Raw genomic sequence first — 19,366 nt, 5'->3', positions numbered from 1 at the left:
CTCATTTATAAACTGAGGAGAATAAAAGTACCTATTTTATAGGGTTGTTTTGACCATTAAATGAGTTAAATGCAAATTTGTTGAAATAATGCCTAGCTGTAGTGAGAACTTGATAAGTGTTAGCTGCCATTGCTAATACAACAATTCCTACCATGCCCACTCCCAGAACTCGGCATTCTAAGTAGTGCCCACTAACAGTTAGATAAATGAAGAAATAATTGAAGGAATTGAGGAACAAACAGATGATGTATAGGCTGCTTTTCCATTGTTTGTTGAGTACTGTGAGATGTATAATATACTACTAGGCACTGTGGAGTAGGTCCTCATGGGGATAGCTCTCTTCCAAATGGGAGTGGGAGAGGGTATTTACATTTCTTCCTTTTCCATTGAATTTCACCTCTATGTTAGCTATTAAAATATACTGCTTTGGTATTGTCGTTAATAAGTGCTACACCACCTCCATAATACCGAATTTAAAAGTGTTTTATTTTAACCACAGTTTTCTTACCATCATCGTCTTCTACCACTTTACTTCTCCTGAACTTTCTCCTCCGTTCATTTTGGTCTGAGCTCTACTCCTCCATTTTCTCCGGTCATTAAGTACCTTTCTAGTTTTGTTTATTTCACTCCCCAGTAGAGACCTCATAATCTGTTTCTTCAGCGTTGATTTTGCTAGCATCTTTAGACTTTCTTGTCACTGAGTATTTTGTACTGTATACCATTCTGGTTTCCATTCTCTGCTTCTAGTACTGTTAGAGTTTACAAAATCAAGATGGCTGTATCTCTCACGATTTAAATTTTATCTAACTTTTATTGGATATTTATAACTATTTAATGGTCTTATTGATGTCTTGTTGATTTCCAATTAAATCCCTATTTGGAATCTTTTCATTAGTATTCAGTATCTAATTACAGCCTGTTCCCTTCTTGATAGAGAAAAGTCTCTCCTCTTCTCTAATTGTTCTTAGTGACTTCACCTATACTTTATTTCTCTGCTTTGCGTATTTCAAAGGAAAAAGTATTTCTCTTTCCCAAGACTAATACTACACCCATATTCTTGACTGCATCATGTTTCCTTTGAGACGGTGACCTTACTCTTTCACCCTCCATCAGCCCTCACCATTTTCATGGATTCAGCTAATACTTCTGTGTGAATGACTCTTCCTTCTCCAATCTTTATATCTCTTTTGATATTTAGCTTTGGTATTACATTCTTTTCTTTCGGATTTTGCTAGTTTAAGATCTCCCTGGAACTCAACCTCAACATGACGAAAACTGAGCTTTATCATCCCTTTCCTCCCCAAACCCATATTTTTATCCAGTTTTTCTGTTTCCGTTAATGACAGCATTGCTCTCTAAGCCATTGAGGTTTGAAAGTTGAGAATGCTTTTAGGTGCTAACTTACAACCTGCCAAACCTGGGGCCTCTTTTTTTTTGTTTTTCTTTTTAATAGAATCACTGACACCCATCCCCTTACATCTCCATGACTATTATTTTTGTTACATCTCTATTTCTGGTGCCCTCCTAATATTCCTGAATTTATTCTCTTCTTCATCCTATAAGTGAGTGACTATAGTTAATGATCTTATGGCATCTATAACTGTGAAGCACCTTTAATGGTTTAAATTTACCTGTAGGATGGAGTAAAACTTTTTAGGGAATTTTCAGGCTCCTTTTGATTTGACCCCAACATTCCTTTCTATTTCCTGTCCCTACGTGTACCTGATGCTCCACATAGAAATCTTTCCTGCTTCTACTCATGCTGCTCTTTCCAAGTCCTCACCATCCCCATTCCTCAAATTTACCTCTGTAAGATCCTTTCCAATTATTCAAGATCCAGTGCACGTACTACCTTTTCATTCTATATTTTTCTTATCACTATAGTAAAAAAACAGCCGCTTACCTCCTTAACCTCTGCTGTAATTTCCACTTCTGTGTAGCCCATATAACATTCTGCTTTTTAATAATAGTAGCAGCAATGAATATTTGAGCATTTCTTATGTGTCAGGAACCATGTGGGCTTTACATGCATTATCTCTTAATAATGTAATATTGTATAACGCATCTCCCACTTGATATTATGAATTTCATGAGGGCAGGGAGAGAACCTATCTTACTGATAGTATAGTCCCATAGTACCATGCAAACCCTACCAGGCACTGTCAAAGCTTCTAAATATGATTTAAGAGTTAGTATGGTATATTAGAATATCTTTAGAGCCAGGCTGACGAGGACTTAGGTTCTGGCCCTGCCCTCTTACTGGCTGTGTAATCTGGGGTAAGTAAACCTCAGTTATCTAATCTTTAAAAGTAGGTATAAACCCTTAATAAAGTAGTTGCGGTAAGATATTATAATATCCCTAACATATTACACCTTGTACGTAGAAGGTACTCAATACATATTAATTCCATTCCTCCTTCCATTCTGATTAACTGTAAATTCATCTAGAGCATCTATTCTGCCTTTTCCCTTTCCTTTTTCCTCTTTTCCTTTTTGTGTTGTGTCTGCTCCTCTGTGGGTATCTGCAAATTGCAATTAGTATAGTCTGAGGATGGGAGAAGACAACTAAAATCATCTCTCTCCTTTCCATTCATATGGAAGTTGAGTTTCCAATAGTCATTCTAAACTTGTTGTATGTTAGTTTGTATGTTTTCATGTATTTATATGCAACTAAATTAGGATACTCCTTGAAAGGAAGTCAGAGGGGCTGCTGAACCTCTTAATCCCCTAATTAGTCTGTAAGAGGTGTTCAGTGGATTTTTGATGATACTGATTAACGGAGGGAAACCTTTCATATTCTTTGTTTACACTAGTAAGCTTTAGCACCAACTAAATGCTGAGATATTGCCAAGCAAGGGATTGATCACTGAAAGACTTGGGATGTTACATCCTGTAAATTTTGCAGTATCCTATATTTTATAGGATATAATGAATTACAGCAGCTTGTCTAGCTGTCATAGAGGTGTAAATCAGCTTTATAAACTTGAGAAAATTTGGACCCCATTTTAGGAAAACAACTGCAAGCCCAGAATACCAGTGTATAAAGTATTATATCGTAATGTTATTTAATGTGGGCATATGTAAAGCTAGATATAAATTTCTTAGGTTTAAAATGTTAGAGAACTAACTATATTTGCAAAAGAAAATTGCAAATTAAATACAAACAAAGCACAAAGCAATAAAATCTAAATTAACATTAATGTGATGAATGATACTGCCTTGCTGAAAGTGGGTCGCTACTTACAGTGTGAAAATGGTACTATTAGGTATAGATTCTAAGTTCAGCATGTGTACACTACTGTGTAGAGTGTAATGATTCTGTCATCTTACCACTTTTATGTGTTCTGACTGCGTTCAAGTTACGATTTTTTTATTCTATGATGGGCTGAAAGTGATACGCATTCAGCAAAAACTATACTTCAAACTTTGATCTCTTCCCAGGCGAGTGATATGTGGTATGATCCTCTCCCGTGACACTGGGCAGCGGAAGTGAGATGCAGCTCCCAGTCAGCCACGTGATCACTAGGGTAGACAACCGATACTCCACAGTGTACTCATTGTGTTAGATGATTTTGCCCACCTGTAGGCTAATGTAAATGTTCTGAACACGTGTAAGGTAGGATAGGCTAAGCTCTGATGTTCAGTAGGTTAGGTGTATTAAATGCAGTTTCAACTTAACGATGTTTTCGACTTACGATAGCTTTATCGTAAGTCAAGGAGCATCTGACTAGTTTTTACAGGTTACCACAAATGAAAACAGAAAATTGTGGTAGAGACTTTTTAGATCCCAATTTGAAAACACTCATGTAAATGTCTAAGTGAGTAGTGCAGACCTTTAAGTTTTTCACTTTTATGCTATAAATGAGTTGCTCTTTAAAAAAAAATTTTTTTTATACTAAATGGCTTCTGTTGTTATTCTTTGAGCCAAGAGATTGGTCTATAATTGTCCTGTATGTATAAGTTTATGTAAGCCACTATAAATTGTGTTTTAGGTGGTTATCGAATTGGAATTTCATTGCTATTGTCTTATAATTTTATAATTTTTGCCCTTTACTATTTGTTCACTATCCATTGGCTTTGATTTCAAGCCCCTGGAGAGAAATGACATGAAACCTTGTATAAGAATATGGCTGAGGAGAAGAGGGAGGGTGACAGAAACCTCACCATTGAATCTGTGGGTAAAACTTCATTATCCAAAAAGGAGATGTGATAGAATTCAGATTGCAAATCATTATTGAGGCTAGAAAAAACAGTCAAGCCATTCTGAAGCCTTTTTTTTCAAAATTAGATACTTCGGTATAATAGACAAACACAAATTTCGTATTTAAGGTGCAATTTAGGAAAGTAGCTGAGAAATTAATCTTTAGCATTATGACCTTGAATCTACCCTCTTTGCTGTAATGGCTGTATGTCTAATTGGGTAACTAAGATTAATAGAAATTTTTTGAGTATTTTTCTTGAGTGTTAAGCTACTTCACTGAAGATTAGCTTCTTTTTTTTTTAATTAGGGAATATTGGGAGACAGTGTGTTTCTCCAGGGCCCATCAGCTCCAAGTTGTTGTCCTTCAATCTAGTTGTGGAGGGCGCAGCTCATCTCCAAGTCCAGTTGCCGTTTTCAATCTTTAGTTGCAGAGGTCTCAGCCCACCATCCCATGCGGGAATTGAACCGGCAATCTTGTTGTTGAGAGTTCACACTCTAACAAACTGAGCCATCTGGCTGCCTCTGAAGATTAGCGTATTAAACATACATTTCAATTTCTCAATATATAAAAATCTGTTTACTGCCACTATTGTTTCCCCTGGTCTCATTCGATTTTACTTTTATATCATGTTTATAAATGTTTTGTTTTTCTCCCTTGAGGTTCTTTGTTTCTCAGGGGAAATGATTGCAGTATAGCTGTGTCACCGCTTCCACGGGTAAAATGATTTAGAGAAGTAGCCAGTTACTTGGGTTTCCTATAACAAAGGAAAATTCCCTTAAAGCCTGTTGCCAACTTTGTTATTATTATTGAAGGCAGACACTCTCTGGCTCCTAAACTGCAATTTAGGATTCTAGGATTCATTTTTTAAATTAATTCTGTTGTACTGGTAGTAGACCATCTATCTTGACTTCTTGGGAAACAACTAAACAGATGGTACAGTTTTATAGAGGCAAAAGGTTATTCCTTTAACTGTCAGAAATTTCTTTTAAGTGAAATTTGTTTAAAGTTTGTGTCTTTATGGAAATCTTTTAGAACTTACACATTTTCCTGCCTTCTCTTTATCAAAATAAAGTTAAAAGATTTTTAAATAGTGCATGCTCAATTCAGATCCTATGGAGAATAATTTTAGAAAACTTATTTGGTAAGTATTTATTAAACATTTCAACTGTTCCACTGTACTAGTTGTAGATGATATAATTGTAAATTAATGACATACTGTCCTTGCCTTTACAGAGCTCAGTCTAGTGTAGAGAAGAAAATAAAAATCATAATGAGGATTGAATTTTTTTAAAACTACAATAATAATATAAATAAGGAGTGCTAATAAAAAATTTTTAAACTATGTAGAAGTGTATTAAATGAAAACAGTAGCTTTTCCCACACCCTTACTTTAGAGATGAACACACAGAGTTCTCATTTGTTAATTTCCTAATCCTAATGTAGTTAGAGTGTATAAAAGTTAGAACATTTAAAATGACGACTAATTACACAATACAAAGCCATTTCACCCATCTTGTGGCAAGGAGCTCTGAACATTTTTTTTTCAGCTTTAATATTTTTATTTAAAAGGATACAATAAAATATTTTGTAGGAAGAGCAGTAAGTATATTCCAAGGACGGCTTTGCAATCTTCCAAGCTTTCATTATCCCACACTTCAGTTGACCTTCATGGCCTGGCCTGAATGAACTGTGGCCACAGTTCTAACACAGGTCAAGAGAAGGAACAAAAAACATATGACTTCGTAAGAGAGGGATCTCCTAGGCTGGTAAAGTGGCCTTTTTAGAAAAGGTAGACTAGCTCATAGACTAGTAAAAACTAGTACTCTTCTCTTGTACTGGGTTAACTTGAGACCTTCTTAGCTAGCACTCTGCTCAGCTTTTCAGAATAATGAGGAAATAAGCCTACATGGCTTTCAGATTTGTCTTTTGGATGCTGAGAGAGCAAAATCATCACTTACCTTCTGTGCTCCTAAAATCATATGCCTTCGGAGGGAGAGACTCTTCTTTTCTCCTTGCAGGATATTTTGTTCTGTCCAAAATGTCCACGGAGACATTTGGTCCATGCCAAACTGCTAATCCTCTTTCTTGCCATAGAATTGTTTTGGAAGTAATTGAAATAATTTCTTCACCCTATTTTCAATTATTTGAAATGCTATAACCACGTGCTTTCAATGAGTTGATCAAAATGGTATTGTGTTATAGAATATATTTTAATTTTTAAATCAAATCAGATTTCAGGATTTCAAGAGCATTTAGGAGCTGTGTACTTCTAATCAAATTTGCAACTCATGTGTTTTTAATGAAATTTATAAGTTGTTTCAGACGAAAATTAAGTGACCAATATAGATTTTTACCTGTAAAAATTGGGACAGTTGTACCTATCTCATAATTAAAAAAAAAAAAAAGAATGGTACTAAAAGGCTCATATAGGAAAACATCGGCCTTCTGCCCCTCCACTTGCTAGACTAGTCATTTTCAACCTTTATTAGCTGTTCATGCTGCTATTTTTATAGCATAGTACCTGGCCTTTCATTTATTCAACAGACATGAAGCACCTCGTCTATGCCAGCCCCTGTGTGAGACGATGCTAAATACAGTGGCGAGCAAGGCAGTCCTGTATACCATCATAGCCGTTGTAGGGCAGTGTAGAGGGTGTTTATTCCTCACCGCGAACAAAGCTTTCTTTTGTTTGGTAGTGTATTGAGAACTGCAAATAATTTACAAACTAACTTCTGGAACATGGTGGCCTTGATCGTAACGTAGGGATTCCTTCTACCATATGCCAAGTGGTGTATTTATTCCGTCTGGCCAAAGTTTTAACATGCAAACTTAATTGGCTGCGTTTAGTTTTGAGACTTCCAAATACTGGTCAGACAAAATAGTGGAGCTACATATCCTTCCAAGAGGTGTCTCTCAATAGTTTCTGCTCCAATCATTTGGCCTGAGTTGCTAGGCAAATACCTAGGGAAACTGACTTTTTTAAACCTATTTTTCTTCTGTTTATCAAAAGTATTGTCATACATGTCTGAGATGACATCAGAGTAAAATGTGATTTATAGGTAAACATTAGTGGACTGGAGCAGAAATAGTATTTTTGAAAGTAGTACATGAATCTGTATAGTTAAAGTGTTCTTTTCATCTTTATAGATATAGGTAAAGTTGGCCTATTGTTTACTCAGTAGACTTCTTGCCATTTAAAGACCCTTTCACTCTGAACCTTAGTGTTTTTATTTTTCTCAGATTGTTTTACTTATATATATGTGTGTGTATATGTGTGTATATATATATCGGGGGTGCAAAAAAAATGTATACAAGTGGACACTTTAGTCAATGTTGTTCAAGCAATGGTTCACTGTAATCAGAAGTGTCTGGACGCTGATTGTAACCACTTTGAGCGCCTCTTGTAATTGCAGAAGTCAAACGTGACTTGTATTCATCTTTTGTTATTGGTATATATTGAATATTACAATTTTAATAGTTTTTTCCTTTCTTAAAATGTGTATACTTTTTTTTGGCACCCTCTGTATATTTATGTAGATATATATTTGTAAAATGCAGCAAGTGACGAGGAAAATTTAGAGGTTTTTCTTTTTGTTTTGTTTTTGTTTCTTTTTAGTTTTTCATTTTTAAATGTTCTAGTTTTATTGAGAAATAATTGACATACATCACTGTATAAGTTTAAGATATGGTTTTTTTATACTTGTTAATCACCATAGTATATTCTTCTTTCTCTTGAACCAAAAAAAAGAAATTAAGTGCCAATGTAATTTAATAACTTAATTGTATAGTTCAAAGATAAGTATTAAAGATCCTTTTGGTACATAATTGGTAATCAGTTGTCATATGTAGGTTTAAGGCATTGGTTATTTAACTTACTTCTGAAACAACTTGTAAGATATCTTTTAAAACACCTGAGTTGCCAGATTTGCTTAGAAGTCCCACAGTTTCTTGGGATAAAATGGGTAAATTTGCCTTGTATTGTGTAACTACTCCATTATAAATGCTACATCTTTTATGCACACTAACTTTACATCAGGATTAGGAAAATGAGAACTATATGTCTACAACAAATAGTTATCTGTAGTATGAAACTAGACTATAGCTGTGACCTATTTAAATATGTAACTAGAACATAGAATTATTTATATATATATTCATATATATATGCAATTAAGGAAAAACTCAGCATTATTGTTAAGAGACTGTCATAAATCATATTCTTTATTGCCATCATCCCTAATCTTAACACAAGCTTATCAATAAAAACTAATGATAATTGGGTCCACTAAATTTTTACGTACTAGAACTTAACTATTTACATTAAACTGTCAAAAATGATAGTTCATTAGATTTTGAAACTATTGACCCATGATGGTGGTTACTTAAAAAAATCTAAAGTCCTTGATGACCCCATGGTTCTTTCTGTCTAGTTGGTTAGATAAGCACATGAAAGAACTGGAAAGCAAGAATTACATAAATAAGTATTATGTCTCTTACATAAGGGTCAAACAGAGTACATAGAATTAGAGATGTAGGCTTTTTCTTCTTGGTCTGGAGAACTGTTTGATCAGCTAATATTGAATTAAGTCCTTTGGGTTGCTCAGGCACAAAATGAACTGCTGGGGAAGCAGATATTAAAGGAAAATTTTAAAGGGTATTAGTGGAGGTTTAAACATCGACCATGTCCATCTGGCAAGATTAATATAGTATTTTTCTCTCTCACCATATATTTATATTTTGATATTTATCATAGAACTGTTTATTTTCAGAATCTATTCCCATAGTAAATCTATTATTGAATACCTAATATGTGCCAGGCATTTGGCTAAATACTGAGGATATGATGTTGAACAAAACCAGATACGTAGATCCTTGCCTCATTAAGCTTACAGTCTAGTAATAAACATAAATATTTATCAAAGAATAATGCAAATAAACAGTCTAATTAAAAATGGGCAGAAGATCTGAATAGACATTTTTCCAAAGAAGACATACACATAGCCAACAGATACATGAAAATGTGCTCAACATCGTTAATCATCTGGGAAATGCAAATCAAAACCACAGTGCGATATCACCTCACACCTGTTAGAATGATTAGAAATATCAAAAAGACAAGAAATAACAAGTATTGGTGGAGAAAAGGGAACTTTTACGCACTGCTGATGGGAATGTCAATTGGTTTTCCACTATGGAAAACAGTGTGGAGGTTCCTCAAAAAATTAAATATAAAACTACCATATGATCCAGCAATTCCACTTCTGGGTATTTATCCAAAGAAGACGAAAACACTAATTCAGAAAGATTTATGTACCCCATGTTCATTACAGTATTATTTACTGTAGCCAAGATATGGAAACAACCTAAGTGTCTATTGATGGATGAATGGATAAAGACATTGTGTGATACACATGCGCATGCATATATACATGTAAATATACATATACACACACAACAGAATATTATTCAGCCATCCAAAGAATGAAATCTTGCCGTTTGCAACAACATGGATGGACCTGAAGGGTATAATACTAAGTGAAATAAGTCAGACAGAGAAAGAGAAATACTGTATGATCTCTCTTATATGTGAAATCTAAATTAAAAATAAAAGCTCATAGATACAGAAAACAGATTGGTGGTTGCAAGAGGCAGGGAGTGGTGGGTTGATAGAAATGTGTGAACTATTTTTTGTGTTTTATTTTTTTTTAGTTTAAATAAATTGAACAAGTTTTAAAAAGGAATAATGCACGTAGGAAGCAGAGCAACAGTGGTAGGAGGGATTGACTGCTTAAGGGGCACAAATGGAAATTTTGTGGTGATGGAAATGTTCTGTCTTACTTGATGTGGTGGTTACATGTGTGCATACATTTATCAAAATATATTGAACTGTGCATTTAAGATGGATACATTATATGTAAATTAAAACAGTATAATTTAAATAACTAAAATACATGTAAAATTATTGCTATCATAAGTTGCTATGAAAACATAATAGGAAGAATTCACATTGTCTGGCAGGAAATGATGAGAAGTAAATTAGTGAAGGGTGGGGATTGGTGTCAAGGGAACAGTGTAAAAGACAAAAGCATGTGTCAAGAGCCCTGAGGTTGGAAGGTCCAGGGCAAACTGAAGCTTGGAAAAGGCCAATGTGTGGAGTGCAGAAAAGGAGGGAGTGGAAGGTATAAGATGGAGCTAGGGGGCAGGTAGGGAGAGGGCTAAATCTTACAGGCCATTGTTAAAGATTGTTGTATCCTAAGCACAATGGAAAGCAGTTGAAGTTCTTTAATGGGGGAGCAGGAGAGGGAGGAAGAGGCAGAGATGAGGGTGTAATAAAATTGGTTTTGGAAAGCAATTACTTTGGTTATAGTGTTGAGAATGGATTGGAGGAGCTAGGGTAGATTCAGGAAGATTTTACTAAGGAGATTATTGCAAGAGGCCAGGACCTGTAACTGAATGGTGGCGATGCCAGAGAGATGTGGACAGAACTGAGAATGTATTTAGGAGGTAAAAATGACAGAACTTAGTGACGGATTGAATGTAGAATTAGGACTGCTAGGTTTATGGTTTGCATATTAGAGTGGATGGTAGAGGTTTTCATTTCCTCATACAGGGAGCTCTAGAAGAGGACCAGGCTTTTGAGGAGTGAATGTAAGAAGCGAGTGCGTTTGATGTTGTACATCTTGAAAAAATTTACATAAAACAAACTGAAGGTATCTTTAACACTGAGTGCAGCATGCATTTATTGAACCTGTTGTGCAGTTTGCACTATGCTAGTTGTTGTAGCGGGTACCTGTAGAGCTACAAAAATTTATTAGCTGCTTAGTTTAGTACTTACAGGTATGTATAAATAACCGTAAGGAAAATATTAAGAACAACAAATCAGTAAGTTTATCATTTATGCCTGTGATTTCCTGTATTTTGGATGACTCTGCCGAGGTCTTCTAAGTCTGATTTTGGATCTAATTTGAAGTTACGACATTTGGATTCCTGAAGCGTCTTCACAAGCCACCTACATTCCTTATGGAGCTGTGGCACAACAGCAGGCCCACGGTGTTTCCCTGGATTAATAAAACAGGCACCCAAGCTTTTGTTTGTTGATATAGTGTCTCCTCCCCGCACTCCCTCCGCCTCTTTACTTCCCCGCTACCAAATACAAACAACTTTCCGGAAGTAAGCAAAAGCAGTTGATAACTTGGGAAGATGAAACTAGGCTCCACAGCTGCCAAAGTGTTGGGGATGGTGAGCTAGAAACCAGTGGGTGTAAAGCTCGTTTACGCCTGTGATCCGGTCCCTACTCGGTCGTCCACTCTATAGGCGTCACCCGGCCGAAGACCGGAAGCAAAGCTGAGCTGTCTCGGGCTCCGACCTCCCTTTCCTGGCGGCGGCAGTCGAGTGTCCCGAGGCGCAGGTCCCAGTGCGGGGCGGGGCGCGGCGCGGCTCCTAGCCCCCGGGTGAGCCCTGGGCTCCCACAAAGAAAAGGCCGGGTTGGGTCTGGGCAGGGCCGGCGAGCCGGAGCGCTGAGCCCCGCAGGTGACCGCCCGCTGCCGCCCGCCCCTCCGGCTGGTAGCCGGCTCTCTCCCTCCTCTCCACCCCCAAATTGGCCTAACCGCCAATCGTCAGCCGCTCACCTCCCTTACAGCAGGTGACCCATGGCCAATCGCCAGGGGTCTCTTTGCTCAGAGCCGACAGGCCTAGCCAATCAGTGCGGCCCCTAGACCAGGGCGGGGACGGGACAAGGGTTGGGGTAGGGGGTGGCCCGGGACCCGTCTGAACCTGGCAGGACCGTGTGCGCCGCAGTCCGGCGATCCCGCCGAGGGGGGAGAAAAAAGGGTGCTTGGAGGCGGCCCCCGGCTCCGTCCCCTGCAGGCACAGAGGGCGGGGGCCTTGGCGAATGGCTTTCTTACTGGCCAGTTGCGGAGTGAGTAGACCCCGAGGGTCTGATTGAGGGGTCGGCCCTCATCCCCGAGTCCCCGGGGTCCCTGCTGTCTGCCCGGGGCCTTGGGCGCGAGTGTCGCTTTCTCCTTGCCTCCTTCCCGCCGCCCTCTGGGGTGAGTAGGACGATGTGGCCGCCCAGGCCCTCTGTTTCCCGGGAGCTCTCCCCACTTCTTCGGCCGAGATGGGTTGGGGACTGAGGCTTAGGGGCCTCCTGTTCCACCGAGAGGTCATTCGCCACCAAACCAGATTGGATGGAATCTCTTCCTCTTTTTCGATTCCTTTTTGTGGAACTCTGTTTTCCTTTCGAAAGATGATGTCTCACGATATTTTAAACACAAAAGTTAAGCTTTCTGTTAATGTGAAAGCTTAATTTTGACCAGTTTCCCATCAATAGAATCTCCAGTTTCAGGTCAAACATTTTGTTTTCTTTTTTGGCACAGTGTTCTTGCCTGGCCCAGTCTTTTTGCGTGTAATAATTATGGGTGCTATTATTTGTGAGTATGTGTGTGGGGAGGGTGGTGGTTTTATGCTTTTTGGGTAGCTTGTGTGAAAATATTGAAAACTTTGGAATAGTTGTACAGGACTCATTAAAACAGGGAAAAGGTTTAGGTTCTCAGCAAAGTTGAGTAATGAATAGACTAGGAAGTATATTTGAATAGTGCATTTTTTGCAGCATTCACACTGTTCTTAAGTATTTTTGTTATGAAAGTGAAAGGTGTATTGAACTTTTTGCTAATTTGAAGTAACATTTGGTTTTGCTTGTTGATTACTCTGTTTACTTTTTAGCTGTGAGGAAATTAAAAACAAATCAAGTAATTATTTCTCCTAGTTTTGGTGGAGAAGCTGGGAGGGATCTTAGAATAGTAGTTGCAGTTTTAAGAGCTTTTGTAATGCACTTTAAATTGGAAATTCTTCTCCACGATCTGTGAATCATCTGTCAGTACATTGCCTGTAACGAACTGAGTAGGTGGTAGAGCCCTTTAATAAATAGTGTTAACATCTCTCATTCAGTTTTACTTAAAATTTTTAAACTTTCACTTTTTGTAACCAACAAGAGACAACATAAATAAAAAACATAGTACCTTTCCTAGCACAGGGGAGATATAAACCACTAAAAATCAGAATTTTAGTCTGAGAGCTTAAATGGGAAATAAGAAAGATGATAGAGAAGCTTGAAGTGCCTCTCTATAAATACGAGGCTGCAAAGGCTGTTGGTCACATCCACTTTGATATTTCTAAAGTTCTAGATGTTACGGTTTCTTTTTTTAATGTGAAAAGATTGTGTTTGGTAATTAACCACTGAACCATCCCCAGTTTTCAAGATAAGCAGAGAATTTAATTCCATGTAAGTTTGGATCTGCTAGGAAAGAACATTGTGAAGCAACCATGTTCTACTGATTGGAAAATTACCTAGTTGCATGGTTTGCAGACTATTGATTGAGAAAGAGGATATCAGGCTTTTATTCTAAAAATCAAGTTCTAGGATGTCCCGAGATGGGTGAAGTTCTTTCAGTATCTAAACTTGAGTGTAGAGTGATTACTGATGTTTATGGGGATTCTGTAGAAAAGGACAGTTTTTATGATTACTGTAATGCACTTAGCCAAAAATTATATTTAGGAAGATTTTTCAGTAAAGGTTTAAACAAAGATTATGTTTGAAAGAATAGTTCTTAGGTTGAAAATATAACTAGGCCAAGCATCTCTCCCTAAAAGTTCCCCACACACAGGCAATTAGTCATTTAAAGCCATTTTCCATATCCCTTATTTTCCATGTCCATCACCAGGTCCTGTTAAACTTGCCTTAGTAGTGTCTCTTGGATTTGGTCTGGTTTTTTCCACATGATAATGCTTTAATTCAAGCCCTCATCATTTCTCACCTAGACTTTTTCAAAATCTTCTATGTCGTCTCCCAGTCACTAGACTCCCTCTATCCGTACTCCTTTATCCAAAATCAAATCTGACTAAGTCACTCCTGTACTTTACAATCTGTTTTGGGTTCCTCTTGCCAAAGTCCAGCTGGGTGGCCTGTCCTTTCAAGGCACTTCACAACCTCGTCCTAATTTCTCTCGAGCTTGGACGTGGCTGCAGGTGCTCTTACCCAAGGCTTCTACTCTAGCACTGTGAACTGTTAATCATTTCAAACATGCCATAGCCTTTCATAGCTCTTTGTCCTTTCACACCCTTTTTCTCTTGCTTAGAATTGTAGTTGCTCAGAATTTTATCAGGTGATAAACCTCCAGTTCTTCCTTTAAGACACTGCTCAGCTCATGTGTTACTGTTTCTTTGATGTCTTCCTTCAGACAGAGAATTACTCTTGTCTTTTGTGTGCTACAACAGCACTTTGTTCATTTCTCTCTTTATATTATAGCTTTCACTAGGTTGCATTGTATATTTTTTGTTCACCCATCTGATTCTTGTATTAGACTCTCATCTCCTAGAGATCAGAGGTCCTTACTCATCTTTGTATCCCCAGAACCTTTGTCTTTAGTCCAGAGCTTGGCACATAGTAGGTACTCAATAAATGCTTGTTAAATGATCAAAATATGTAACTTAATCAAATCCTAAGTGTGCAAACCTTTGGCTCAGTTTTACCAGAATTAGGTTTATCCCTGTGAGTGAGAAATGTTTCCTAAATCCGGGAGCTCCCTGGTTGTGACCACACCTGAGTGATAGGATTGGAGAAAATGTTTAGCAACTATGTTATAAATGGTGAACAAATTCCCAGGCAAACTACCCTGCTCCCAGTCTCTGTGAAAGAAGACTGATAGCAGTGTCAGCACAGATTGGTTCTGTGGTGGCATCAGAGGACAAAGAGCACGTTGGTGGCTAAAGAAGTCAGAGAGGCTGCTTGGAAGGGGTAAAATTTGAGCTCATTCCAGGAGATTAATTAATTATTAATTATATTTGCTGTTTGTATTGCTCTTAAAGATGTTCTTTGAAGATGATGATAGTACCTGGCACATAACAGGTACTCAAAGAATATTTATGTTATGAAGGCGTGGTAGTCGTTGTGTGTGTGTGTGTGTGTGTGTGTGTGTGTGTGTGTGTGTGTGTGATAGAGAGAGAGAGAAAGAGAGAGACAGAGACTGACTCAGACTTATAGTCCTTTCCACATTGGAGTTCATTTATTTCTGGAGACACCTTTAAGAACTTTGCCTCTTTGCTCTATTGATGGAGCAACTTATTTTGTTTTTTCCAAAATGTGCCACTTCAGCCAAATTATTCTGCTTACTCCGTTATTTCTTTGCATTCTCTACATTTCAGAGCATGTTTTAAAATCTGGTTGCAGTAGTCTTTCTCATTCAGTTTCAAGGTTACACTAAATGATCGAGTGTGCTTGTGTTTTAACATTCTTTGTCATCCATGGAGGACTTGGCTGCAGTTGGAACCTGTAAGTGTCTTCATTGAAACCAAATTAACTCTTTTCAAAAGTGACTAAGTGGACTCTAGCTTTTTCCAGTACGGTGAGGTATTTACTTACCTGGTGAACATGGTTATTTACCTGGAGATACTGGCTTCACAGAATCCTGGAACTGATCTTGGAGTTTTAATCAACCTATACCTATTTTTATAGTGGAGGAAACAGTCTCAGAGAAGCCAAGGGACTTGCCCAAGGTCACACAGTTAGAGACTAAAATAACTAGGACAAGAGCCCTATGGTTCTTTCTCTTTTGTTAGTTCTAGAGAGAACTGAGGTGCTGTTCTGGTGTTCCTCTTCATCCATTGCTCACCTTACGCCCCAAACCCCAGTAATTTTTCCAGTTCAGCCACTAATTTTGGTTTCCTTTCAGATTCAGCATCTGGATGTGAAAAATATCATCTGATGCTTTTCTAAGAGAATATTGTTCCTCATTTGGCCTCCTGCTTTCCAGCCTCTCTTTGTGCATATGCTAGCTCTGAGTCGGGGAGTATGCCTTTTCTGGTTATTCTCCATTTTCCTACAGATTCTTTCTCTGCCTTTCTTTGCTGTCTACTCCAGGAGGCTGATCTTGCAGCCTGTGTCACCTGGCGTCCTTGATCCTCTGACTTGTGGTTAGGTTTAGTGATGTGAGGCAGTGACAAAGGAAGAAAAGAGAGAACCTTTGGAATATTTATTCCTTTTGTTCCTTCTCTGATTTGACGCATTTTTGGCAGCGGCTGGGTTCCTACAACTAGAGCGTCCTTTGAGTAGCTCTTCCTTTGATTGGCCCATGTAACATTGTTTCCTTCCTGTTCCTTCAGTCTTGGCTGTGGTGAAGGGTCCCCCTGTCCCTAATCCTGGGTATTTAAATATCTATTGTTTGTTTGTTTGTTGCCTTAACCCTACCTTCATTCCCTAATCACTACTGTTAAAGAGAACATTTCATCTGCTTATGCTGTTTCCAGTGCAGGCCCACTGCTGTAATACTTTTCCCTTTCCATCTCTGTCTAAATCCTACACTCTAAAATGTGACTCTATCCCTTCTCGGCCTTTTGGCTAAGATCAAGTGTAAAATGTTACCTCTGTGAAACCTTTCTCATCCCCTTAACTTTCTCCTTTGAATCTTCTTATAAACACTTCTTTTACCATGCTTGAATCAGTTATTTGCAGACAGATGTTTATGTGCTCCAATAGGTTTGAAACTCTTAGGGCAAGGTCTATATCTGCTTCATCTTGGCTTCCCCACATCCAGAACAGTGCCATAGTCGTAAGAGATTCCCAATAAGTAAAATACTGTAACACTGATTTCTGACCCGGAGTAGTATGTGTAGAGCAGTGCTCATGAGATTGCCATGAGAAAACAAGTTCTTCGAGGGACAATTCAATTGTCATTGCCAAGTTTTGCTGCTTACACTGCCTGTACAGTACAGTGTTTCCCCTTCTAGTCAGTTTCTTTTTTCTTGAAAACTTTTAATTAGCCTTACAAAAATTCAGAATCCATACTTATACAAAATCCTTTCTAATAACTAAATGAGTTATTTATGATTTTTTAAATGAATACTCTGATTTATAATCTGCAAGACCTTATATTTTGATTACCTTTTATGTTTAAATGCTAACAGGTAAGCACATTTCAGAATTTATTTTATTCATTTATAAAATTTTTATTGAGCACTTGCTAGAAACCAAGCGCTATGCTGGGGGATACAGTACAGAACAAAACAAAATCCTGTCCTCATGAACATACATATTCTAGTAATATTTTAGACTATTTTGATAGATTTCTGACAACAATTAAACTAAATCAAGCTAATTTTGTATTACTTTAAACAGCTTTAGCAATCACTGAACCTGTTTCCTTTTGTTTGATATTCACTGGCAGCTAAAATCAGATGTACAAAAACTGTTTTGGCATATATAATTTTTAAAGGATAAATGCCAAACTGATTATAAAATCTGTTCTTTTAAATTCATGGTTGTTGTTTTTGCTCTATTTTGTTTGGTTGGTCTGTGTGAGATACAAGTAAACCTTTTAGGACTGATTGTCTATTTATCTGACTAGTTTATCATTTAGCCCCCTTGGGTATTAATTTTCAATGTTATATTTTGCTATACAAGGAGATGCAGTTTTGTTAGAGGAATATATGAATATATGAGGTTTTGTTTTTGAAAACATTTTTAATTCAAATTTTCAATGAGGATTATACAATGAATGAAAATTCGGCAGTTATTTCATACCTTGAACAACTAAAACACTCAATTTAAGGATTCATGTATTTAATGTGAATTTCTCCTAGTTATACATAGAACAAATTTCCAGGAAACTTATGTAAAACTTTTGTTTTTGGTGGACCCTTGAAAATAATTGAGACTTTCCAAAATGCTGTTAAATTGAATGATAGGCAGTAATCTGAGGTTAGGGAGGGAAAGAATGTATTTTTTCCCTCTCATACTAGTAAGCCAGGCAGGGCTTATTTAAATCCCAGAATGACTTAACCCATGACTTTTAAGAAAGATACTGCTAGCAGCCTGACCAACTAGTGTATATGAAAAGAAAAATTTGGGTTGATTGTCAATCCCTCATGGTCACACAGTGCTTGGAATAATGTAGTAGGTGTTTTCGTTTTTTATGAGTTTGCTCATAACATGAGTCACGTTCATGTTATTGGCAGGAAGGATGTGGGGGGAAAATTAAGTATTCTGTTTTATTTTACTGGCCATTTGTCTTCTCAGCATTTATTCTAGTATAGTGGTGATTGCTAATTTTTAAGTGCTTTTTTGCTAGTTTGTGCTTTATCTGTAAACAATGTTATAAATCTGTTATGCTACATTTTATTTTACTTGGAAAGGTATATTTGAGTAGCTTCAGAATTGCCAAATTTACTTTCTTAAGACATTTTAGCATTTTGTAGATAACTTTAAAAGAATAATGCTGATGATTTTTGCAAGTTAAAAGTTTCACAGTTTTTTGAAAAATATTTATAATCTGTACAGTTTCCTAGTTTTTACATAAAGCTTTTGAATTTAAGTAAATGCATACTTACCTGTAAAATAAATCTGACAACATCAGTGTATAAAGTAAAGAACGCAAAGAACCCGTCTCAAATGTCCTTTCCCTCAATTCCACTCCCCAGGAATAATATGTTTCATGTGTTTTTATTTCAGAGGGGTGTGTGTGTGTGTTTAAATAAAATAGTGTTTTTTTAAAAAATAAAGTAGCTTTTTAACTGACTGGGTGGTGAGCACATAATGCAATAGATGATGTATTATAGAATTGTACACTTGAAACCTGTGTAGTTTTGTTGACCGTTGTCATTCCAATAACTTTTAATCAAAAAACAAGTAAAATAAAAGAACTTTTTAAAAATGTAACTTCTACATTACTCCTGTCTCCATTTATCTACCATAAGGTAAGCTCTCAGTTAATACTGACTTGAATTCTGGTGTCCTTTATTTTTGTAGTTGGCTTTCTGCATTCAGAGCCTATAAACTCATGTTTTATTTTATGTATATCTATAGTTTTAAGTAATTTGCTGCATTCTGAAGCAATTTATATGTCTTCCAGACATTTATATCTCTAAAATGCTAGTTAAATCCTTTATAGAGAGGGAGACCATATGATTTCATGGCCCAGTTAGGGCTTTTTTGAGAGTGAAGGCGGTTGCTAATAATTTTGCTGAGACAACAGGCATAAACAGGTACTATCCCAGAAAAACTAAGATATATGGTCACCCAGTTATAAACTTCAAGTTTTCTTTGTTTTATTTAGTTTTGACAATAACTTTTTATAAGAATTTGTTGAATAAATTTGGAGAATCTTTTGGAAAGA

General features: G+C 37.1%; 1 protein-coding gene across 17 annotated transcripts in view; it reads left to right on the top strand.

Annotated features, from left to right (window-relative positions):
• Nucleotides 1-19,366, top strand: part of OSBPL9 (oxysterol binding protein like 9) — a 131,952-nt gene that overhangs the window by 65,645 nt on the left and 46,941 nt on the right. For 2 of the 17 annotated variants that reach the window (XM_081057536.1, XM_081057535.1), the window contains exon 1: nt 11,916-12,120. The exons of 9 other annotated variants lie outside the window; for them this stretch is intronic. In XM_081057536.1, the coding sequence (XP_080913662.1) occupies nt 12,094-12,120 (27 nt within the window). In that variant the 5' untranslated portion in view covers nt 11,916-12,093. Of the gene's footprint in view, nt 1-11,548; nt 12,251-19,366 lie in introns of those variants that run through there. 6 more of the 17 variants (XM_081057539.1, XM_081057527.1, XM_081057537.1 and 3 more) reach the window with 6 other exon arrangements.

The sequence above is a fragment of the Rhinolophus hipposideros genome (genome assembly GCF_964194185.1).
Source record: "Rhinolophus hipposideros genome assembly, chromosome: 8".
NCBI classification, from domain to species: Eukaryota; Metazoa; Chordata; class Mammalia; order Chiroptera; family Rhinolophidae; genus Rhinolophus; species Rhinolophus hipposideros.
This window is presented reverse-complemented; position numbering and strand designations above follow the sequence as displayed.